The following is a 26,818-nucleotide window of genomic DNA, read 5'->3' on the forward strand; positions in this document are numbered from 1 at the left end:
AGGAAATTGGAAATACAAGACCATGATTGCAATGAATGTTATTCCTACATATTAGTCCTGATTTATTATAGCTCTCCAAGACAGGTGAGGATAGGCTGTCATGGGAGAACATGACTGATCCAGCAAACTTGGAGGAAATTTGGTCTATGATTTAAAACATTCACCAACTAATAGCAAATGATTTTAAAGAAATCCATTCCATGGTGGATCACCCAGGTTCTCCCATGATAGTCTTGGAGAGCTTTGATAAATCAGGCCCACTGTGTTATATTGTGGATGGATATATATAATATATCCCTACATTTTGGTGTTCACAGAGTGATGTGGGTAAGTGTCAATACTGATTGATGCCTCTGCATATAATCAGAGATTTACCCGCTGGGGATCATCCAAACTGATATATCAATTTTGAAGTAAAATCAATAAATGTATTAGGCTGAAACAAGTGTGAAGTTTTATATGAAGTCCCTGTTTTTTTTTTAATAGATTTTTATTGGTTTTATACAACATACAAATAATAAACAGATACAAAAATAACAGTAGCAATGACCTTTTCAGTAAAAACAATTTGTACAAATACACATAAAAACATGAGTATCACGTATATACAACATATAACAATGACGAGGAGAAAACAAGGGGGCAAGGGAAAGGGGGGACAGGTTGTTCAAGCAGTTGAGAAAATCAACTGAGTCAGCAGTGAAGGATCCCAGCCCATGGGCATATATGAAGTCTCTGGTTTACCAGGCATCCAGTGTAAATAGAAACAATGTACTGATAATGATTTTTGTTGCTTGAAATGATATTTCATGATTGTTTCCAGTGACAGATGAACAAACCAGCTTTGATCCCACAGTGTCTGTTCTGTACTATGGGTAAGGGTGGGGGGAGGACAAGCAAGTGGCACCCCGCTGTTCTCTCCTTCCTTTACCTGCATAGCGGTCCTTCCCGAGCTTCGTTCATGGATCCACCATTCACCATGAACGATGTTGTATGACTGCTGTACACACGTCAGAGTCTTTCCCAAGACAAGCACGATTACCTGACGTGTCTACATAGCCTATGACATGAACGAGGACAATAAATAGGTTTTAATCTGGCTATTATACAACACGATCATTCCCATTGCCGAGACCACACTATTAGGCTGGTCCACTGCCCCCAAGCAGTGTTTTACCCTCACATTTTCCATTCATAGTATGTTACACTTTACAATACAGTGACAACACTTTTTGTTTTCTTTTGCCAATCATATTGACACCCCTGTGTTTCAGTAAATCCCAACATTACCAAAACACCTAGGACTCCATGTATAAAACAGACATTCCCTCAAACATTCGAGTCTTTCGGGTCCATGTGTTTCAATGGAAGCAATGGATTCCCAGGAGGGAATGGGCCTGATTTTTTAAAGCTCTCCAAGTTTAGAGAAGATACACTTTGCACAGTGAAGCTGGGTGATCCAGCAAACCTGGATGAATTTCTTATAAGTCATTTGCTATTTGTTAGCAAGTGTTTTCAATCCTGGACCAGATCCATTCCTGGTTTGCTGGATTACTGATAAAAGTGTATCCTCTCCAGCCTTGGAGAGCTTTAATGAATCAGGACCAATGTTTGAGGGAATGTCAGATTCCCTGTTTTATAAATAGAGCCCCATAGTAGTGCCAAGCACTTTGTAATAAATTGCATTGCAATTCATTTTAGATACATATGCATGTGTAAAGCCAATCACTAAAACCCTTGTTAAGATTTACATGTTAGTTTAATGTCTAGATCCATTTTCAACATTTTTACATTAGCATATTTTAATAAAAGAATACCTGGTTGTGCTTTTGTTGGACACTAAAACTGGCACATTACCCAGCCCTATCAATACAAGATGATGACTGATAGTCAAAAAAATCCCAAAAAAATGAAATAAACATACCTGCCCATTAGAAAGGTTTTTACCTAAACTTGCGTCTCCTCCTTCTTTACCAGACCTGACAGCTTCACCCGGTCCTCTTCCAGGTTTGGAATCTTCAGCCACCTTGATTGGCCAGGCTAAAATGACATAAAGAACCTGCACATGTGCACAGGAGTTCATATATTCCCAGCAGCCAGCTATGCATGTGCAGCTCAATGTACATTATACAGAAGATTGAGATGAGGCGGGTAAGTTTGCTTTATTGCAGAAGAGACATCACCTGTCCCTTCTGTAATACAAAACCAACCAGCTCACAATTTATTCATTTTTAATTTTAATTCATTTTTAAATTTTCAGTGTAAAATGCCTTGCAAGTACTGTGTGAGCAGCATGGTGGCTCAGGGGTTAGCACTCTGGCCTTCGCAGCCCTAGGTCTCAGTTCATATCTTGGCCAGGACTCTGCAAGGGGTTTGCAGGTTTCCTCCCACATTCCAATAACATGCAGTTAGGTTAACTGGCCCCCAAATTGACTTTAGACTGTATTAAAGACATATGGCTATGGTAGGGACATTAGATTGTGAGCTCCTTTGAGGGACAGTTAGTGACTTGACTACGGAGTTTATTCTGCGCTGCATAATATGTTGGCCCTATATAAATACTGTGTAATAATAATACTTTGGGCCTGATTTATTACTACTACACAGTATATAGCGCCAACATATTAAGCAGCACTGCACAAAGCCCATAGTCATGTCACTAGCTGTCCCTCACAATCTAATGTCCCTACCATAGTCATATGTTAATCTGTATACAAATTTTGGGGTGACACCAATTAACCTAACTACATGTTTTTTTGGAATGTGGGATGAAACCGGAGTACCCGGAGGAAACCCATACAAACATGTGGAGAACTTGCAAACTCCATGCAGATAGAGTTCTAGCTGACATACAAACCTGGGACTCAGCACTGCAAAGGCTGGAGTTCTAACCATTGAGCCACCATGCTGCCCAAGATTGGGGAAGATGGACTACTATGGGAGATCCTGGCTGCAGGGGACTGGATTTTTAAAGCTGCAAAAAAAAAAAGCAACTTCTAGGACTTTGCACACCTTTGGCTTTGATGCACCTGGAATGTGTTTAGCTAATATTTATGCTTTCAGGAGGTTAAGAATCCTCAGGTAAGCTGCACAGGTGCTGCAGGATCCAGGACTCTGAGAATGTAAAACTGAAACAAATTCACAGAGACACAATTTAGCTGACGGCCTCGTTAGTAGACCCTCCGGCTCCCACAGTCTTACATGTTTGTGCCTGACCTGTGCATTCTGTGCGCCTCCATAACAGGCTTCAGTGTTCTCTGTGTACAGCCTGATCTATAAATCTGTCACTGATATTGTCAGTCCCTGGAATTATCGCTGGTGACACATTGGGAGAGAGGAACAGGAAGGACCTGTCCATGACGGTACTAGCTGCTGCTCAATCCTTCCACCCACATCTAAAGGAAACTGGATGTGATGCCATTTTTATGCCCTTCCCTTTCGCCCTAGATCTGGGCGTGTTACAGGGCCACAAAAACCCTGCACACATTGACAAACAGACTACTGTTTCGCAAAATCATAAAAGATATTATTAGCTCCTCCATGGCTCCACCAATAAGCTTTCATAAGAGATCAATTGGTGCAATTTATAACAACCAATCAGATTTTAGATTTCTATTGCCAGGTTTTGGTCTTTGCTATGTGTGTTATCATCTACAGGATTTATTGTGCGCCCTTCTCCAATCAGCTTGTTTATCTAGAGAGTTTATTAGCAGAAATGTCTTTCACACACCAGCAATCAATCCGTGTCGCTGCCAGTGAATCAGGTGTACGAGTTTATATTAAGTCTAGTACATACAAGCCAATTTTATACCCGACCAGACGGTTGTATCAAATTTCTGATCATAGGATTAGCTGGAATTCCCATATCATATTGCATTGGATTGGAATTAAAAATCAGCTCATATGTACTAGACTAGGCTACGTACACATGTCCGATGTTTCTCGTCCAATAATCGGCGTACGGTTGATACCAGATGAGAATCTGAATTGTGTTAGGCGCTCATCGTTCGCCCTTCATGGATCCGTCCTGGTTGATCCATGAATGAGTGATCATAATAGAAGTGAAGGGGAGGGGATGCAGCGGGGTGCCACTCCGTCTTTCTCTGTCCTCCCCTCTCCATAGAGTAGAATGTATGTACATCGCTCATTCATGCATCATTCAGTCTTTTGTCATTAGAAAGGATTGAGAAAAATCTTAATGACAATTATTGCACGTGTGTACCCAGCCTTAATGCTACTAGACCAAGCGGGTTGTATTTAAAGCTGCAGATAAAAATAACAAATGGGTCCATGTTTATTTTTGTTTATTTGTTTATCTTATAGCTATTTGTAGCCTAATTTGCATATAATTAGGATAATGAAAGAGAATCAGTAGACAAGAAGCCTAGATTATATTCATGTGATTGCTGTGGGAAGTGAAGCAATATCGGTGTCCTCGTTGGAGAGATTTCCCATAACTTCCCATCCCTGCAGGAAATGATGTGAACTCTCCAGTATGGGGAAAGGCATGTCAATATAAAATATTGCTATACACGCTCTGTCCAAAACTAAAAAGAAACTTTTAGCTAGTCTTCGGCTTAAAATAATCAAAACTAAAACTAACTTGACATAAATTATCTCCTAGATTGAAAGCTCTTCGGGGCAGAGTCCTCTCCTCCTCCTGTGTCAGTGTCTGTATCTGTCTGTTGTTTGCAACCCCTATTTAATGTACAGCGCTGTGTATTATGTTGGCGCTATATAAATCCTGTTTATTATTATTAATATTATTAAATTAGGGTTACCTATAAAAATAATAAAAAAATGCAAAATATTAAGTTCCAGAATCCTTTAAATAATAAAAAAGAAAATAAAAGCAAAAATGTTTACATTTATGAAAAGGTATGGAACTATTCCCATAGCTGTACACATAATGAGATATTACACACTTTGCTTTGATGCCTATTGCGGAATGCAAGCTGACGTTTTAGGTTAAAGCAGAAATAAAGTTCTGAATACAAAAATTATAGGCAGGCAGAATTCTTATTGCAGAAGGGACAGACGAAGTCCCTTTTGCAATAAAGCATACATACCCGCCTGTTCACAATCTTATTTTTGCAATAAAGTGGGGAATGTTGGGATATGTTGGCCATCACCTCGGCCTGACTAATCAAAATGCCCAAATTTCTGATACCCAAAAGAGGATTGGATGCTAATGGCGGCGCCTGTGATGGTGCAGGGTCAGGTGAGTTTAAAAAGAAAAATTGCAATTGGGAAGATAATCCTATTTATTGCAGAAGGAACATTGCCTGCCCCTTTTGCAATATAAAGCTTGGCCCTTTTAAAATGTTATATTTAGTTCCGCTTTAGTATCCGCTCAAATATTTCAGTGCAATTTATGGTCCTGCTAAGCTGCCCGACATCTTCCCTTTTCTTTCATGGGAATCCAAGCTGTTTATTTATTTGTATACAGCAATCACAAACTGTTTTGTACATAGAAAATTCACCAAAAATAAAGAAACGATAAGCTCCTGCAGCTGTTTTGACTGTACACTCACAGGGTAAGGAGAGGACTTGTAAGTGAATGCAGAAGAAGTACAGGTCTCCCTTGTTAGACCAGGCTTTGCTCTGTGATAGAGAATGAATACAATATTCATGGCAGGTAAAATAAGTTCTTATATATTATATATATAAATTTTAGCTGTTTGCCTGGAGGTCAGGTTTAATGACACCCCATGCACATATACAGTAGACGTAATTCCTATCACATTATACCATACTGATATGAATGCTGCGTGCGTTGTGGTGCAATGCATTGCCAAAAATCATGCAGTGTGTTATGTGCTGTGTTAAAGTGCACCTATAGAAAATCCATTAAAATGAACCTAAACTTATAAACAGAAAGGATGTGGTGTTTTTGGAAGAAGAGACGAGCATAAAAACTTTTCCTCGGCTGTTGATTTGCTTGCACTGTGCAGTGTATTGTAGACCCCAGCTCTATACGCAGCATCTGTGGCCAGCCAGTAGCTTAAAGTGGACGTATCATGACATTTTTATCATTATATAAAAGGGTGGCAAACTTTTTTATGTAATGAATAAATTGTATTTTTTTACTTTTTTAATACTTTAAAGGGGAAGACCCCTTCCCTTCAGTCTTTACCACCATATAGACATTTACCACCATATCTTGGATACATACGTCATTCACTTCATCGGATCTCACGGCTGTGCAGCGCAAGAATGGGTGACGTCAACAGAAAAAGATGGCAGCGCCCAGTGTCAAGTCTAGGAAGAAGAAGGAAGCCGGGACAGCATAGGACCTACTGGACTCAGATGACAGAGGGATTGACGGTGTTACACCCATAAAGGTAAGTGCCATTTTTTGTTTAGGCGGAACTAAACTGAAAATAAAAAAACACACTTACCTTTAACTTGCAGATCCTTCGATCCGGTCCTGTGTAGTCCTAGAATTCCTCTTCGTCCTGGCGCCACCATCTTTGGTTTTCTTCTTGTTTTCTTACTACATCACCCGATCTCACACTACGCAGATGTGAGATCGGGTGACTTAGCCCACAGTAAAGGGGATAGGAAAAGAGACGATATTACTGTGCATACGTGAGATTGGCATCTCTTTCCTTATAGTGAAAAAAATGCCCCCCCTGTGCATGCCTGATCTCCATGCCATTTTATGTAAAGTAAAAATTTCGAGTTTAGAGAAAGTTCTGCTTTAAGAGGATCACTGTGGACCTGGAAGTCCAACATGGGCCTGGCAGTGAAGATGGCTACTTTTGGGGATGGAGTATGGTCAGGTTCCTGGAACTGGTATCGCCATAGAGTGCCTACAAAAAGGTGTTTTCCACAACTGGCAAGTATGCTGTGCAATTAGGCAATTATTACAAATCTGACAAATACAAACAAGAATGTAGGCGCATTCATTCGAGCACATTAACATTCATCAAGGTGTGACTTTCAGTCCTTAAAGAAATAAACCAGAAAAAATTCCAAAATTAAAATCAAGGCCTTGTAATTTGTCCTTGTGTAACTTTCTCATTACTAACTTTAAAAAAGTCAAGCAGACGTACAGGTATCACCCAGTTGCAGTCCCAGGCGTCCCGGAATATTTAGAGTTCAAGTAGGCGTGTCAGGTGAGTCAGATCTAACCAGCTTAACAACTTTAGTCTAAGAGAAAAACTCATTCTGTGAATGACAGGAACGGTGGTGGATGATCACACACCGACAGACATTAATAGGGGGGTCAGTACCAAAAAAATGACTCCATAGATCACAACCACAGACAATAGAAAGACTGGACCAAGCATGGAAATATTCACTAATGTAAATTTGGGCAGAAGGATCTTCAATGAAACTTTTCTGGAGCTAATGGATACTCAAAATTAATTCTTCCACTGTTTTACATGGTTCAGTATATTGCTACATACGGGCCAGTACATCCTAAATGAAGTATACATCGAATTTGAAGGATTTAACGTTATGGATTTAACCAGCTGCTCTCTGTATTAAATAAAAAAGGTAAGATTACAATATTTGAATATTTTGTGCATAGTCAGCATTATATGGAAGTTAGCTAAGGTTAGCTACTAATCGCTATGTCTAATATAAAGACAAAGATTTCATATGATTATCTTGTATGAAAGGCAAAATTTCAATGCCTAACAAATAAATAAAATTAGGTTAATGAATGTTTTGAATTCCTTTGTATACATTGAGCGTAGTTGGCACAATCACTTCGGGGGACATCGCAATGGAAGGTATATGGAGGTGAATAATCATGGTACTTTGTCGGAGGTTTGTGGTGGGTGACCAAACCATATGAAAGACCATATGCCAGAGATATTTGGCATAGTTGGCAGCCTGGTGAAATTAGTTTGAAGGGCATTACTGGAAGGTATTTGGGCTTGCTTCCCCGGGTACTATGTCTGAGGGCTATGGTTGTGACCAAAACCCAAATTCTTAGTATACTAAAATACTGAGGGACATCACTATGGAAGGTATGTGAGATCTCTTCTCATGGTACTATGTCTGAGAATTGTGATTGGTGATGAAACCATATGAAAGACCATATGCCAAAGACATTTTACATAGTTGGCAGCATGGTAAAATTTGAAGTTTGAAGGGTTTAAAGGACATGGAGGTACATTGAATTACTCTGGAAGGACATGAGTTAGCTTCTCCGGGTGCTATGTCTGAGGGGTTTAAAGGACATGGAGGTACATTGAATTACTCTGGAAGGACATGAGTTAGCTTCTCCGGGTGCTATGTCTGAGGGCTATGGTTGTGACCGAAACCCAAGTTCTTAGTATGCTAAAATACTGAGGGACATCACTATGGAAGGTATGTGAGATCTCTTCTCATGGTACTATGTCTGAGAATTGTGATTGGTGATGAAACCATATGAAAGACCATATGCCAAAGACATTTTACATAGTTGGCAGCCTGGTAAAATTTGAAGTTTGAAGGGTTTAAAGGACATGGAGGTACATTGAATTACTCTGGAAGGTACTTAAGTTAGCTCCTCTGGGTACTATGTCTGAGGGACATCACTATGGAAGGTATGTGAGATCTCTTCTCATGGTACTCTGTCTGAGGATTGTGATGGGTGTCCAAACCATATAAAAAGGCTTTTAAAAAAAAGAAAATTGAATCTGATGTTTATAAGGGTTACATTCACTTTAATACACTTGGCATAGTGGGCAGTACTGTGAAATTAGTTTGAAGGACATTACTATGGAAGGTACTTGAGCTTGCTACTCATGGTACTATGTCTGAGGAATGTGGTGACACAATCATATGAAAAACCTAATAAAATAAATTAGTCCAATGGTCATAGGGTTTTATTATTTATTACAGCGTGTATAGTGATTAGCATGTTGAATCATTCTGAGGGACATCACCATGGAAGATACTTGAGCTATGGTGAAGGAGTGTGTTTGGTAACAAACCCATATAAAAAATTTGAAAAACAAAAATCATCCTAATGTTTACAAAGATATAGTATTTTAATACATTGTATATTGGGTAGCATGCTGAATAATTCTGGGGGACATCACAATGGAAGGTACACGAGATCACTCATGGTCTCATGTCTTGAGTATTGTGATGGGTGACCAATCCATATGAAAGGCTGATAAATGAACCTATTGTTTATAAGGGTTACATTCATTTTAATACACTTGGCATAGTTAGCAACATCATAAAAATTAGTTTGAAGGTCATTACTATGGAAGGTACTTGAGCTAGCTACTAATGGCACTATGTTGGAGGATTGTGGTGGGTGGTAAAGCCATATGAAATACCTATAAAGGAGAAGCACTCCTTTGCTTATAACACCCTTATGTTTTAAAGTAATTTTAATACATTCATTTACATTGATTTTACTACATTGGGTAAAGTTGGCAGCATGTTAGAATTATTTTGGGAAACATCCCCATGGAAGGTCCTTGGGTCATGATACAATGTTTGAAGATGGTGGTTGGTAACAAAACTTAAAAAATGCTTACAATTCAGCATCAGGCAGGTTCCTTTATCAGGAAGATTATAGCTATAGCTTAAAGTATATGTTTAGACATGCAATATGGTAGGGTTAGGGATAGAATCCATCAGACAGTCTGAAAATCTCAATATTGGCAGTTCATTATGTAACATTGGCCAATAAACCAATGTTTCTGAGCCTCACAAGTGCCTTCCTTTGGGGCCCTAATGAAAGTACCATGGGAGACCCTGCAAGGAGATACTGTTGACTTTGTACTGTACATTGGGTTTATTGCATGGGGTATTTTTTTAGAAGGAGTTTTTGAACAAGTCAATCTTATCACAGAACCCTAAAGTTCCTCAAGCTGTGATCAGCTTCACATTTGATGGTGCCTCCATAATTCTTGGGCCAACATTACTTGGTAAAACCAACAGTAATACCCAGGGTCAGTTTGGTTTCATTTTTCCTACATTGGTTGCATTTTTTATTATTTTAAGGGCTCCCTAGGGTAAAGAAAGGCTGCTATAGGCAACAGATCTCCATTTGTTGCTTTGGGGCTTGTAAGGTGAACATTTTTCTCTGGAATGTATGAATCCTGGCATTGTGGAATACTTGAAATTCTATCTATTTTCTGGTAGGACTGGAAATCAAGGGGTCTAGGGATGGGGTGTGGAAGGTTGTACACAATAAGTGAAATCCTAAGGAGGTGTCTTTAATTAAATGTGTTCTCGCCTGACATTTGTTCCGCTTTCATTACGTCAATGTTTTCGTTAGTCATAAGCTGATGAGGAGGAAATTTTTTAAGCACATTGGGTTTAATATTAGCGTGCAGATCTTGTTTGGCTAGTTGATTTCTCTGAGTAACTCGCATACAGAAAATTATATGGCTTGTTTATATCGTCATATGTAAATTAGCTATCGACGTCCCAGGGCGGGTCTCTGCCCATTGACAAACGTTCCTGATTTTCAAGAACACTGACGGGTTTTTAAGGTGCGTGCACACCACAACGACAGTAATGTACTGAATATGTGTGCACTCCAATCCACTTTTACAGGGTGTTTCAGCACAACACATGCAAATGTTCTGCACAAACTTTTTTTTTGTACCTATGGAAGTTGACATAAGAACCTTTTAAAATGACCAGGGAGCTTAATGCAATGTGAGTCAATAAACAAAAATGCATTAATTGAAGTGCACGTTGTAGGGTTAATGGGCCCTTGAAGGGTTTTAAAGGCAATTATAGAGATTTTAGACACTGTAAGTTTTTTTTTTTTGCCTTTGAGTTTTGTTTCTGTTCTTTGAGTGAGGATTATCCCTCTATTTTCCCTGGGGATCTTATTCACTGACCCCGGAAGTAAGGGGAAATCATTTAAAAGAATTGAAAATTTTGTAATATGGATTATGTGGATTTATCAAATTACTTCCAAGATTATTTCCAACACTAGAATGATTGAACCCGGTACACACAACACTGTTCAGTTCTATGGACGGGGCAAAGAGACTTTGCATGTTGGATTGGTAAATGACAGATCACGAACGTTCATCTCAGGCTACAATTATCTAGCTGTTTACCCTACAGCAGTATTTCTCAACCAGGGTTCCTCCAGAGGTTGCTCGGGATTCCTTGAGCAATCTGAACCTCTCAGGTCAGTATAAGTGGCACCAATTATATTTTTGGCTCTCTGTAAGGGCGACATTCTTCCTAATGACCAGCAATATACAGTAAGAGGAAATCTTTGCAGTGACCAGCACACTTATATACTGAGAGCTATGGATATAGTAATTATAGCTGGGATTACCTGAAGACCTGAAAGTTATTTCAATGGTTCAAAAGGTCAAGCAAGGCTACTCTAGAAGGATCTTTGCTAAAATATGAAATCTTGGAGAACCCTTTTTAAAAGTAATGTATTGGAGTTTATGGGAAAGCTTCCCCTATATGTTTGTTGTCATCATACCACCTTTATAGGCATAAAAAAGATTGTTGGTGTCATGCATGGTTTGGCTTTGCCAAATGGTGTTGGTTGGGGACTTTGCTGCCTCCATCAAAAAGGAAGGCCAATCAACCACAGTTCATAAAACCCCTATAAACCTGTAGAGGAGCCTCATAGAACCCTAAATGAGAATGGCTGATCTAGCATGTGTACCTAGCATAGGGGAACTCCATTCACATTGGACAGCGACCAAGGAAGTGGAGATAGACACAAAAAATCTCCATCGTTCTCTGTTTGTGCACAGTAAGGAGTAATGCCAATCTACACATGTTCCTCTTTGTGTATAAAATTGTATCTGTGTGTTCGTATTATCAGCACCAATCACCTTTTCTCAAGGTCGATGTCACTGCTTAAGTCAATGCGTGGAATGCAACCTGCAGACACCTTATCTGTGTGTGGCTCCTGGCACTCTTTACTTACCTTGTTAAATGCAATCATTTTATCTACAAAGGAAAAAACATCTGCGCTAATTTATTGTGCTGCTTAACCCTCTGCGGTTAGTCAGGTATGACCAGCATCATTGTTATAGAAGGCTTCTGCCTTATTGTTACCAAACAATACCAACAGGCCGAAATGACTATTTTGTGATATTTGTGTTAGGCTACGTACACATGTCAGATGATTCTTGTCCTTAGGGCTGATATTGGACAAGAATCTGGCGGGTGTACAGTGTTCATCGTCTGCTGTTCTGATTACCGTCCTGGTGGATCCACAAATGACCGTGAAGGGGAGAAAGCGCAGCGGGGTGCCACTCCGTCATTCTTGATGCTGTATGTACAGGGCTCAATCATGCATCTTTAAGTTTTTTGTCGTTGGAAAATACCATGAAAGATCCTTTCCAACAACAATTATTGCACGTGTGTATGTAGCCTTAAATCAGAGGTGTTAAATCAGCTACAGAAGTAGAACTAGTTGACAAGATTCATGCAAAACTCTTGCCAAAAAAGCCCTGCCTGGTGGCTGTTTGTGCAATCCCTCTACACAGATCCAGACTTAGACTTTTTTCTCCCCTAGGCCAGAAGCTTATTGTGTCCTCCATCCCCCACCGGCAGCATAAACGATGCAAAAATAAAGCTATCATACAAAGCTGGTCTGTCAAATATTGCTACCTGCTCACCATTTCTGAAAACAAGCAGACACTACACGTCCCATACAATGCGCCCTGTTAGTTAGGGGTGGCTGCTAACCTTCTTTGAACCTCATCAACTCTGCAATTGAATCTCCCGATGAATTGTAATTCATGTGATAGATAGCCAAGGAGGACATGATCATACTACTTACTACACCTTCAGGTCCCTACATCTCCTAGTAATTGGAGTTCAAAGAAAGTAAGTGGTCAGCTATGTGCAGGCCAGCTATGGGGTGTATGGAAGGGAAGCGGATAGTTATGTGTAAGAGGGCAGCGTTTTGATGGGTGGAGATTTTTATGTTCTCATAATGCCATATTGCTGAAATTTTAGGAGGTGTTAGCCACAAGTGCCTCCCACTTGCACCTACATTTTCAGTTTGCTACACATAACTGAAAGTAAATGCCACCACTCGTTGCCATGCCACCTTAGGTCACTGCTTAGTTTGGCCTTATACAGAGGTGTAGTTGTAAAAAATAAGAGGGGGCATAGTAATAGTGAAGGCTATCCATGGCAAGCACGCATCCTTGTTATGTAAATGCCTGCGTGCCCATTCCTGAAAAAAGTGAGGACAAGGCGTGCCCACGCCACTACACCACTGACCTTATAGGAAATCCAGCCCCGTAGATACAGAACCACTGTATACAGTTTGAGCCATCAGGGTTAATGTAATTCCTGCAAGTTACATCATCAAATGACAGAAGAGGATCACCAAGGACCTGGAAGTCCACTGTGAATTTGGAGGTGAAGATGTCAACTTCCAGGGATGCAGCAGGACAGAAACCTCAACCCGTCTTCACTAGGGGGCGCCAGAAATCAGTCTGTGCCATAATTTGCTGAATATGGCAGAAGCTCACCGCCCACCAACGAGTTCAGTTCTGCTTTAAATAAATTAATCTTTATGATTTGCATATAATTAATTGATGATTTGCATATTTCTTATATTATCCTTAGAGATGTCGTATGACAGGTAAATCAACACATAGCACTGATTTACAGTTCATGCATGCCTAGAATCCAGCCGCATACATCCAAATGATCTTTTACCTATTTGAAGATATTAAAAAAAAAAGTTCCAGGAAACCACAATCCAGGCAAAGGGTGGTGATTTACTATATAAACCTTACCTGTTCACTTACACAGGTGAATTACCATCTTGCTTAGTAAACATGGTGATGATTCACTTTGTAAAGAATACCCAATTACATGCAGGGAGATGTATAATAAAGGATTTTTCCTTGCAAGTGATTGGACGGTTGAAGTCAGCAGACCTTTGCGTCATTTACTATGCAAGTCATCTCTCCCTTGCAAGGGGATAATTCACTTTGCTATGTGAACAGCCTAAAGCTTGTAACATCAGCTCTATCCACAACTAGATAAGTCCCAGCAATACCCCCAATGGGCATAATTTGGCCTTTATGGACCATTTTACTATGGGGGAACCCTTGAAATAACTTCCAGATCTTAAGGGAACCAGCTTAAGTGATACAGCTCACAGTATATTAGTGTGGTGGTCAGTGGGAAGAATTCCTCTTACATTGCTGGCCAGTGGGAGGAATGTCACTCTAACAGATAGCCATCAAAGTGGTAAGAACAAAGGAAAGGGGCTTCCAGGCTATTTTAAGGTAATTTTTATTTAAATTTTAGGTCAATACATCAGTACATTGGTATATTAAAAATAGTAAACAGAACTCATCATCATCCCCCCCTCACATTCCAAATCCCCCCCTGACATATATCTAACTGTTATAACACTGTTATTCGGCCCTCCCCTCAGGCACGTTGTCTTGGTGTCACCTTTGACTCGGCCCTCTCATTTACCCCCCATATTCAGAACATTTCCTGGTCCGGTCACTTTCACCTACGCAACATCTCCAAAATCCGCCCCTACCTGTCCCCTGAGACCACCAAACTCCTTGTACACGCTCTTATCATCTCCCGTCTGGACTACTGTAACCTCCTCCTCTCTGGTATTCCACTAACCTGACTCTCTCCTCTACAATCTATTATGAATGCTGCAGCCAGACTCATCCATCCTTCGCTCCGCTCCTCTTCCGCTGCATCTCTTTGTAGTTCTCTCCATTGGCTTCCTTTTCACCTTAGAATCAAATTTAAGCTCCTGTGCTTTGCCTTCAAATCCCTACACAGTTATTGTCCCACTTACATTTCTGACATGGTTAAAAAATACTCCCCCTGCCGCTCCCTCCGCTCCTCCAATGACCTACTAATGACTTCCTCACTCATAACCTCATCACACGCACGGCTCCAAGACTTCTCCAGAGCTGCCCCAACTCTATGGAATGGTCTTCCTCGTCCTATTCGGCTTGCTCCTACTTTCTGCTCATTTAAAAGAGCCCTCAAAACCCATTTTTTCAAACTTGCCTACCCGGCTTCTTCTGTCATTTGAAACCATCACTACTTCCCACACTACATATCTCCCATCCTATTGTGTGTGAAATTCCCCCACCTCCTAGATTGTAAGCTCTTCGGGGCAGGGTCCTCTCCTCCTGTATCACTGTCTGTATTAGTCTGTCATTTGCAATCCCTATTTAATGTACAGCGCTGCGTAATATGTTGGCGCTATATAAATCCTGTTTAATAATAATAATAATAATAAGCCCCCTCCCATTATGTAGTCATTGGGGTGGGCATTGCTAAACTGTTCCATTCTAGAAAAGTTGCTTGTCTTGTTACCCGGCGCGTTTCGCTATAGGGGCTTCCTCAGGGGTATGAAACAAAGGCATATATTGTCAGACCGTTGTTATTGAATGCCACAGTCTATTTTAGCAATGGTGGTGAACTGATGTAAGTTTTAAAATTGTTAGCGTGTTGGATTAAATAAACTTTGCATACACCTGAGGAATCTCATGTGGCGAAACGCGTCGGGTAACAAGATGTTATTCGTGCCTGTCCATACTTAAGGACAAGCATTTTTTCTAGAATAGAACACTGCTATGGAGGAACCCTGGTTGGGAAACTACTATTAAAGGAATATGGGCTCTTCCTACGGCAAAGCGTAATATTCTCTTGCACAGGAACGTTCACTTAGCCTAAAAAAGAAATGAAAGCATACTGACTTCAACCATGTGATTGGCTGCTTTTGTTTTTCTTTGCATGTGATTGGCTGCTTTTAGGTTTCCTTGTATGTGATTGGGTCTTCTTCGCAACGTGAACTATCACCGCATTCACTAAGCTAAGCTGTTTCCTTTGCAAGGTGATAATTAAACATGATAATTGAAGGCTGAAATCCATTTAGGACAATAGCCCTATGGCCTGGGGGTGCACCTTGAATAAATGAGAACCTTGCATTGACTTTTTCCCACGCCATAGATCCGGGGTTCAGGTGTGAACAAACTCATTAGAAAAAAATTAAATTTAAAATGGAATCGGGGTTTTATTCAGTAAGCAATGCACAGAAGAGCAATTATTATGGTAATAGCCTGAACTCATCCGGATTCCCCATCCTGAGCTTTGCTGATGTGTAGAAATGACAATATCCCCCCCCCCCCATAACAATTCCCCCTCCCCCAGCATCAATTCCCATCTCATCTACAATCTATATACAGACTTACACTCCTTATAATAACGTGTTTATCTCTCCACATCTAATAGATGGCGTCTCCTTCCCCGCTGGGGTAATAATTGCTCTTTTCAAGGAAGTTCGGCGGCTGCCATCTCGGTTTATTATTATTATTATTTTTAAGGGAAAAAAATGTTTTTAAAGGGAACTTTTGTCTAATGAGAAAAGTTCCACAGAAATGTAAGCAGTCAGAAGAATTATCATTGTGCAGAATACAATTGTTTTAGATTTTTACCTTATTTGGCCCCATATGGACCCTCAATATGACGGTCGTCATACAATAGGAATGAATGAGTGTTGTATAGACGGTGCTCTTTGTAGGCCCTGATGCATCCTTCTATAGAAAATATCAGCCCTAGTGTCAGACGGATCGCTAAATAACGTCCGGGGACGGCTGTACAGACACTTGATTTTCGCCTAGGCAGCTTTACTGTGCATGGGGGCCAAACGTCACCTTATACTTGATAATTCCTGCTCAAGGCCTACCAGGTGGAACATAATAGCAGGGTTGGTGTATAGGAGGGGCACACTGAGCAAAGCACAGGGGCCCCCAGGTCTTTAGGTTCCCACATTTGCAGCTTAGCAACTGCATGGTAACAGTCCCCGCCCACTTCCTTCACAGAACCAAGCTCCACCAATCCTCTCACAGCCACCAAGCTTCCTTCATCACTAGTCTCCACCTACTTTTCACCACACAGCACTAGACCCCGCCCTCATTTGCCTTTGCAGGACAAGCTTCCTATACACTATTAGGCCCCGCCCACAGACACCTTATTTGCCTTTTCCAAACACAATCTTCCCTCACAGCATCAGGCCCCGCCCTCATTTCCAAAACTAAGATTTCCTCTAAACTTCCTTTAACAACATTAGATCCCGCCCACAACCTTCACAGAACCAGGCCCCGCCCCCTTTGCCATTGCAGGACCAAGGTTCCACCTCAGCTCCGCACCAGTGAGTTCTGCTCCTTACCACCAGGCTCCACCCACACGTCCTCGAAACTTCCCACATCAGACTTCTCTACATAAGACCCGCCATTCTTTTACGTCATTAGACCCCGCCCACTTGTCAGACAACGTGAAAACTACATGATGCGGGTCGGAGTAAACTCACGCGCTTTCTGTGAGTGGTGGAGGGCGGCACGTGACTGTGTGTAGTATGCGCATGTGTATTTTATGTATGTATGTATGTAGTGTGTTACTGTGTGTCGTATATACTAATGTGTGAATATATATATAGTACAGTGATGTGTGTATGTTGTGTGAATAGTACAATGATGTGTGTATGTTGTGTGAATAGTACAGTGATGTGTGAATAGTACCGTGATGTGTGTATGTTGTGTGAATAGTACAGTGATGAGTGAATAGTACAGTGATGTGTGTATGTTGTGTGAATAGTACAGTGATGTGTGTATGTTGTGAATAGTACAGTGATGTGTGTATGTTGTGTGAATAGTACAGTGATGTGTGTATGTTGTGTGAATAGTACAGTGATGTGTGTAAATAATACATAAAACCAATGATATATTATAAATTTCATTATAACATAATAAAGAACGTTTGAACTGCATGGGAAGAATCAAATATATTTGTCAAATGAGCAATATAAACCTTCCAAGATATAATTAGAGTTTATTTTCCAAATCCATGAGTATTGCTTCTTCATATTAAGACTCGGTAAATGAGAGAGAAGGAAGCAATTTGTGGAAAAGTCCACTTCATACCATCCAGTGCTCAAAGGGCTTTATATATAAAGCCGGCAACCTGACATTCCTTGGAGGAGAATCAATTACTGCCATTGAAACAGATGAATGGAAGATTCTCCACTAGGGAATGTTCAAGGGAATGTCAGATTCCCTGCGTTATAAATAGAGCCCTAAGAGTCTATTTAAAAGTATATGGTAAGAGAAAAACACCCAAACATACATTACAACAAGAAAATATATAAATATTATAAACATTTTGTTATATTCTACATTTCAAAATGAATATTAGGTTAATTCTTGAACTTATTTATTATCATGTCCTCGATATAAAACTCCCCGACCTGGAATGCTAGGACTTTTGGTCTTAAAATGGAACTAAAGTTTCAAAAAAAAAAAAAAGTTGCCCGCAGATGGGTTTTATTTTTGCAGAAGGGACGGGCAATGTCCGCTCTGCAATAAAACATACCCGCCGGTTTGCAATCTTTTCTGGAAAGTAAAGGCATGAGCTGCACATGCGCATCCTAGCATTCCCCCAGCTCCGGTGCATGAGCAAAGAGAGATGTACTTAAAGTATTGCAAACAGGCCGATAAATGTATTTTATTTCCTCTCCCTTCCAAGCCTGCCTGCTTGCATTTATTTACTTTCAAAGTTTAGTTCTGCTTTATTACTAAGGGGCTCTGTTTATAAAACAAGGTATCAATTTTTCTCTGATTGGGAATCTTCCAGGTCCATGTGTTTCAGTCCCCTTAAAAGTCATTTTTGAAAATTTACCTTATAAATCCCAATGTGTGTCTGTTTTTGGACAGTGTTTATACATGTAATGTATAATGTAATACAATGTAATACATACTGTATAGGGGTAGCACGGTGGCCTTTGCAGCGCTGGGTCCCAGGTAGGGATCTTGGCCAGGACACTATCTGCATGGAGTTTGCAGGTTCTCCCTGCTTATTATGGTTTCCCCCCACATCCTAAGAACATGCAGTTAGGTTAACCCCCCCTGGCGGTATTCCCAAGTGTGGCTTGGGGTTAATTTATGTACCAAAAGTGCTAACCCCGAGTGTGGCTTTGTAGCATTGTAAAGATCTTACCTGTTCCCCACGATCCAGCGCCGTTCTCCAGCGATGCCCGACCGGCTCCTGTGTCCCCTGGCATCGCATCCCCGGTGTGATCAATGTGATGCGTGAAGGGTCGGTACCCCCGGGAGGTGTGACCTGGCAGAAAATTTAAAAGCAATGTAATGGACAATGTAATCAGTAATAAATTGATACAAAATAAATCTAAATAATAAATTAATACTATTTAACCAATAACATTGCACCCTTGTTTAGACAGATTTCACTGTTTTTGATTTGAATAAATTAAATTTATTGTTATTATATTATTTTTTATATTTATTTAAAATGATTTATTATATTTTAATTTATGATTTGTATTTCTTTATAACTTTATCCTACCTGGGAGTTACTCCTAACAATTACAGACCTACAATATTAAACAATATTAAACAAATTACTAAGCAAAACAATGGACTGCTTTGACATAATCAGACCTGGAGAACGCTATCACTGGCCGCGTGTTGTAGCGCTCTTCCATGACGTGCGCCTGTTGGCATGGGGGGGGGCAGAGTTTGCACCAGAATATGATCAAAGAACAGGAAATCCTGATAAATGTTGGATCTGGAATGCCCCAGTTTTTTATAGGTTATTATCAGATTCATTTTTTTATTGCAAAGCATATCGAATCATTTCTCTATATCCTGCACCTTTTTATTGCACATGTAAGTCGTCATTAAGTTCACATCTAGTTGCTCGTAAAAAGTTTTTGTTCATAACAAGCAAGCAGAACATTCGTAACACAAATGAATATTGTGATTTGGAAATGCTTATCTATGCCTTGCTGATTAATTTTAATGATTAGATCCACTTTAGCATGCTCATGCCTTCTGACAAGGAGAAATACTGATTACGCTCATTGTTTAGGTCCTATTAATAAAACAATGTTTAAATATTCATTTAATGCCACTGCGACATTCCCTCTGTTATTGTGACTAAGTGGCTTAACAAGTCTAAACAAGCGCAGTCAGGATGAGTAATAAGGAAGGATCACGTGGCAGACGGTCATGATTCACCTTGTGTACAGTATTTTCCCCAGAATTTTTTTAAGCTGGGTAAGAAGAAACTCTAGGCGGGTGGTGGCCCATGTATTGTGACCCAAGTCTTCAGGAACCATCCAAAAACAACCGGGTGGTCATTGAAAAGTGCTGGGTGGTGCGCCCAGGTAAAAGGAGCCGGGGAGGACACTGGTGAATGAAAATGTAAAACTTTGTTACTGTTGCTTTTTTTTTTGTTACTGCAAATCCACAGTTTCAGAATTGTCACTAGAACATGAAATTAGGGTAAGGCTGGGTACACACTTGCAATAATTGTTGTCGGAAAGGATCTTTCACAATCCTTTCCAATGACAAAAGACTGCACGATGCATGAATGAGTGCTGTACATACAGAACCATTCTGCTCTGTGGAGAGGGGGAATGAGGGAGCAGCACCCCGCTGTGCTCTCTCCCCTTCAATTCATTACGGTCATTCGTGGATCCACCAGGACAGATCCATAAATGAGGAGCGCTAAACACACGCCAGATTCTTGGCCGATATCAGCCCGGATTATCAGAAGAAAATTATCTGAGGTGTGTACATAGACTAAGGCTTAGTACATGGAGCAAATCCGCTGCCGATTTTGCACTTCAGAGCAATCCATCCAAAACTCCAATTAATATTTGACCATCAGGGAACTCCAAACTCACTGCATACGTGTTTAAGTGGTTCTATCCTTTTTTTAGGTTAAATTATTTTAACAATAGTTCACAAACGAAATACATTTTAGAAGTATTAACAACGTGTTTGATCTATCCACATCCAATAGGAACAAAAAAACAAAATCAAAAAAACGTTTGGTCCTTATTAAGTTGTCTTAAGATTCACTTCTGTTACAATAATTTTATCAGAAATCTGTTCAGCATTAAAAGAACTTAATCTTGTAATGGGACAATGGGGACACTTGTTTTGGTGACAATTTTATAAGAGGGATTTTTACTAGATTTTTTTCATTTCCTCTTGTATCCCTTGCACTGGGAGTGAAAGTATATCCCCCTTCCAATGGGAAAGAGACAACATAAAGTAATATGACAGTGATTTCATTATTTCTTCCTTATAATATTAATTATAACAAATATAATTCTTTCCTAAAATAATTTTGCCAATATGTACATTTTTATTGAATCATCGCAGAGGTTCTGGTTGCATTTCCTTTATAAATAAAGCGATTAAAGCCAGGGTATTTTTAAGTGCAGCTATATATTCAAAATCAAGAGTTAAATATACAATATTTTTAGTTTACATTTTAGATTTTAGATACACAAATTGGTTCATATTGGTCACTCCCACTATGCAATATGGCAGGGTAGACCAAGAAACTAGACAATGATCCCTCAACAACAAAAGAAGAAAAGAAAAGAAATATCCTGTTCCAACGCGTTTCACCTCTTTGGGCTTCTTTAGGGGATTTGCTGGAGAATGTTTGTTCAATAATTAAAGTGAGTGTTGATCATAGTAGGAGGGATGTATTAAAATGTGAGAAATAATGACACCACGTTGTATCTGGATAGTAGGACGCAGATGCCTGGGAAACCAAAGCGAGAATGCTTAAGGCTGCAGAAATCAGGTTGTTGTTCAGGTGTGCCTCTCTTAACATTGAACAAACATTCTCCACCAAGTCCCCCGAAACACTCCAAAGAGGCGAAACATGTCGGGACAAAATGTTTCTTCTCTTCTTTTGTTGATGAGGGATTCATTGGCTGGTTTCTTGGTCTACCCTCCCACATTGCATAGTGGCAGTGTCCAATATGAACCAATTTGTATATCAATGTAAACTAGAAATATTGTATATTTAACTCTTGATTTTGAATATATTGCTGCACCCATAAATACCCTGGCTTTATTTGCTTTACTTTTGAATAACTCACACTTATCAGGGTATGCGGCTTAACCAAAAATAGGGGAGGTTAATTAACGTACTTACTGCTTGACATCCCCAATAATCCTGCACTGGCTTCCTACCTTATGCATGCAAGCTCTATAAATACCATAAAGTATAGACGGGTTAGAACCTTTACACTACCTGTTTGTGTCAGCGCTGGGGACCCTATTCATGGCTATGTATGTTGCTATTGTCCTGAGACTTTGCAATTTTGGGGTGCTGACAGCATTTGTTTACTAGAACTGGAAGTAAGACATAGGGATGAGCGAGTTTTTAAAACTTGATCTCATGTCCAATTCGGTCGTTCTGGCTTACTGAATTTGTAAGCGAGAACGGCCGGTGTAAATTCGCCAAACAAGCTCGAATTTAAAAAAGATTGTGGGCTGTGCTGATCAATGCCACAGCATCATTTACTGATCAGCTCAGTGTGCGATCACAGGCACTGGAGGTAAATGGGGACTTTCATCAGCCAATCAGAGAGCACTAGAGGATTTGAATGGGGAGACTTGTCCCCATTTAACCTCTAGTGTCAGGGATCGCACACAGGATTGCACGAATGCAGCCCTGAGAATCCACTACAATCCCGGGGCACTGAAGGTTAATTAACCTCTAGTGCCTGGGGATCACAGTGGAACTGCAGATGAACTCTCAATGGAATTTCTCCATTGAGAGTTCATCTGCAGTTCAGTTCCCACGGTCACTGGGCTGATAAGTACAGCCCGGTGACCATGGGAACTTTGCAGTCTCAGCTGATTGGAGGAGGCATGGGAGTGCCTCCAATCAGCTGTGACTGCAGGTGAATTCTCAGTGGAGTTTCTCCATTAAGAGGTCATCTGCAGTTCAACTGCGATCCCCGGGCACTAGAGGTTTATTAACCTTTAGTGCCAGGGATCTCAAACAGGAGGATTCCCAGGGCTTCAAGAATGAATGCAGCCCTCAGAATCCACTGCGATCCCGGGGCACTAGAGGTTAATTAACCTCTAGTGCCGGGGATCGTAATGATTTCCTTGATCTTCTGATAGTTTTGCGAAATCAGTTTGTTGAAGTAGGAAGTTCGAGGAAATTTTCACAAGAATGCCAGAGGCAACAACCTGCTTACATAGTCATTAACATTTATTCCTGATAGATCTGTTGATTGTATTGGGTGCTCCAGGTTCCTTGGTGTTGAAATCACAGGGGATTTTCTCATTTTTTGCTTGATATCATTTGGTTTGAATATATAGATCAAGAGGGTGCACACCCTAAATTTGCATTGTCTTCTTGATTTTTACCACAAATCAATCCTCCTAGGTGTCCATCTACACAATAGGCAAGGGTTACACTACCTTGTAGCTGTATGTATGCATTACCCTTAGCTATCCTTGGCTGCGTACCCAACCCTGTCCCACCTTTAGAGTTCCGAAATCATGAATTTTTTAAATAATGATCTTACCTGGATTTCCACTTTACCAGTTTTCTTTCCTAAACAAGATAGCTCTTGTGTTTTATAATTCAGTTTTTACCCCATATGCTATCCTGGCACCTTTTCACCTTACTTTCAGCGGTTTTGCAGATTTACTGTAACAATTTAAGTCATCCTGTGTGTCAAGGTTTTACCGTACAGAAAGTGAAGTAAAATCCCCGGATAACTGAAAGGAATAAAGAGGTGACAGAGATTTTAACCCTTCCAGCTAATGATAAATAATTGTGGTCGGGGGTAAATCATGTTCCCACATTAGAGAACTTGTATCAGGCCATGCTTGTTACCTTGTTTGTATTATTGTCTGTATATCTTGCAGTTATCATTTCATTTTTTACATTGCAGGTATTTGACACTTCACCCGACAGAAAACTGATTTTTTTTTTGCCAGGGCAAACCTAACTATTTTCCAAGATGGCAGCCTCTTCCTTCCGTCGCCAAGTGAAGAATATTGTTCATAACTACTCTGATGCCGAAGTGAAAGTTCGGGAGGCCACCTCGAATGACCCCTGGGGACCTTCCGCTTCTCTCATGTCTGAAATAGCTCAAATGACTTATAGTGCCGAAATGTATCCAGAGGTTATGATGATGCTCTGGAGGAGACTGAATGACAGTGGAAAGTATTGGCGCCATGTGCACAAAGGTTTGACTCTGATGGACTACTTAATCAAAAATGGGTCACTCAAGGTGGTCCAAGAGTGCACTGAAAATATCATGGCCGTGCAGACCCTGAAAGACTTTCAGTACTTTGACCGTGATGGAAGGGACCAGGGGATTAATGTAAGAGAAAAGGCCAAGGTGATTGTAGCTTTGCTGAAAGATGAAGAGAAAATTAAACAGGACAGGGCCATGGCTCAGACTACGAGGAGAAGGATGTCACAAGTAACAGCAGCCTTGGACAGCAGGCACAGGTTACGCTACAACGAAGGTAACTTCACTTCCATGTCATATTTCTTATTAGGCTGTGACAGAGCAATGGCTGCAAAGAGAGTAACAACCCTAAAATCAAAATAATGTACAATTTGTGTTTAATGTTTGACTTTTTTCGAGAAGATATAACCTACAAGGTGGTCCTATTCATTTTACCGAGGTCCGGCTATCCTGGAGTCACTACAATCTCTGTTGCTCCTAAAGTGCTGTCCTTTGAAGCAGAATTAAAATTAAAACAAAAAAATCTCACCTTTACTTTTGCAGATCTCTCAACCCTTCCAGATCTTTCCATGATTGGGTCCTGTTCTGTTCTGTGATCCAACTTCAGCGCCAGGTGCCACCATCTTCATCCGACTTCTTTCTTCTGGCTATGCCACCTATATCACCTGAACTGCGCAGGTGCGAGATCAGGTGACATAGTGTGCTGTAAATGGGAAAATAAGAATGCCGATTTCACTGCACATGTGTCCAGCATTTTTCTCCCATTGAAGGAAAAAGCCCCTTCTGTTAATGTCCAACATCGGGCATGTGCAGAAGGAGCAGCCGGATGATTCAAGGGAAATGTGATGTAGGTATCCCAGGAGGCTCTGCACCCCCATTCTGTCTTTACCTTTTCAAAAAAACAAAAAAAAAAGGTTAAAGTAGGATGATTTTTTACTTTACATAAAATAGTTATATCTAGCCTTTTACCTGAAGTAAAAATGTTGGTGATAGGTCCGCTTTAATTGGTGTGGACTGTGGCTACTGCTGTTCCAGGACAGAAGGTCTGATTACTTTTCATATATATGTAAACATTTTTTTTTTTAGGTTCAACACTTTCCACTGAAATAGAACAAGTCAGACCTCAAAGTTCAGGAGAAGAGGAACTCCAGCTCCAGCTTGCCTTGGCTATGAGCAAAGAAGAGTCTGAGAAGGTAAGTCCCAGAACTTTACTTCTGAAGATTTTGTTTTACCATTCCATAAGTTACTAAACTAATACTGCTAATCCACAACCAGGGGCAGAGGCGGCTCTCAAGCTAATGCTAACTAACTGTATTTTTATTTTCAATAGATTTTTATTGAATTTTAACATTTTTATATAACAAAGTATAAAAACACATGTAACATATAGAACATAGAAATGTCACCCCAACAAAGAAATCTTCGGAAATATACACAACATATGTCACACACTTTAACATTCCCAATCTAGAGAACAATGGATGGATACAGGTGTACCTATATCAAGTTTGTTACCCCAGCATTCTTTTAGGGCAAAAAGAAATGGCAGGGGAGGGGGGAGAAAGAGAAAAAGAAAAAAACACAAAAAACAACTGAACAAAAACAAAAAAAATAAGAAAGGGGTCTGGATTTATATTAATAACGAGTGATAACAAACAGAGGAATTAGAATGGCGGTACATTGGGTAGTGAAAATGCCCTCCAAGTTTGCCAATTTAGAAAATTGGGTGTTGTTCAGGATACTTGATAATATTTTGTTGAGGAAAGTATTGTCCATACCCGACAACATTTCATGATACGGAATTAGTTGCTTTTTCCAATTGCTTGCAATGATTTGCTTGGCAGTTAACAAAATATGTGATCCCAGTGTGAACTGAACCTTAGTAAGGTTGGGGGGCTTGAACTGTAACAGGGCCACCCAGGGGTCCCTAGACACATTTAAAGTTCCCAGTAACTTATATCAATATCCTCCCCCAGAACCGTATGGCTGGGGGGCAAGTCCAGCACACATGTAATTCTGTACCTTCATCCTGACGGCCCCTAAAACAGAGTCCCAATCCCCCCTGGGGCAAGTGCTTTGGCTTGGAAGGGGCCATGTACCAGCGTAGCATGAATTTACTATTTTATTGGATTATTTGTAATTTATCTGTTGATTTTTCTCCGTAATCCTAGGGTACAATGCTCACTTACAAAACTGTATTAGAACATCAAAACTAACTGTGGCCGTTCATAGTAAATAAACGATTGTGGTTGGATGACGACTGCCCCCATCAAAACTCAGCCACTCCAATACTTATTTAGTTTGAGGCTTTCAGAGACCATAGCCTAGAACTTTGTGACGATGAATTCTTGTATTTTTCTTTGCAGAAAAAAGAACCCTCAGCTCCCATTTTAGAGGAAGAACTGCAATTGCAAGCAGCCTTGAATCAAAGTAAAGAGGAATATGAAAAGGTATATATTACTTGGCCAGACCGACTTACCTCCAACCCTGCACCATTTTGGTCAACCATAACTTCGAGGAAACCTGCCATAAGTAAGATGCGTGCAGTTCACTCCTTTTGAAATGCTGTGATACTGATCATCTGGCTTTGGTACTTCATGTGACTGACACTTCAATTGCAGCCTTGCTCGATCAAGCTCATATTGTTCTTCTGCCACTTTTTCAGGGTCTCAGAAAGCACAAAAAGCTGAATGATCACCATGACAGCTTCTAGAAAAAGGGCAGCAATGTTGGTTTCCATGTTTATCTCCTGGCTGTTTTAAATTTACACTATTTGCTGAATATGCTTCCTTAGCCTGACATGTCTCT

General features: G+C 40.3%; 1 protein-coding gene across 2 annotated transcripts in view; it reads left to right on the forward strand.

Annotated features, from left to right (window-relative positions):
- The first annotated feature begins 7,097 nt into the window (after positions 1–7,097).
- Positions 7,098–26,818, forward strand: part of EPN3 (epsin 3) — a 33,628-nt gene continuing 13,907 nt past the window's right edge. The window contains exons 1-4 of one of the 2 annotated variants that reach the window (XM_072403342.1): positions 7,098–7,506; positions 23,705–24,287; positions 25,097–25,203; positions 26,377–26,460. In XM_072403342.1, coding sequence (XP_072259443.1) covers positions 23,774–24,287; positions 25,097–25,203; positions 26,377–26,460 — 705 coding nt within the window. In that variant the 5' untranslated portion in view covers positions 7,098–7,506; positions 23,705–23,773. Of the gene's footprint in view, positions 7,507–17,233; positions 17,285–23,704; positions 24,288–25,096; positions 25,204–26,376; positions 26,461–26,818 lie in introns of those variants that run through there. The other variant, XM_072403343.1, reaches the window with a different exon arrangement.

Source organism: Pyxicephalus adspersus, chromosome 3, assembly GCF_032062135.1.
Source record: "Pyxicephalus adspersus chromosome 3, UCB_Pads_2.0, whole genome shotgun sequence".
NCBI lineage: Eukaryota > Metazoa > Chordata > Amphibia > Anura > Pyxicephalidae > Pyxicephalus > Pyxicephalus adspersus.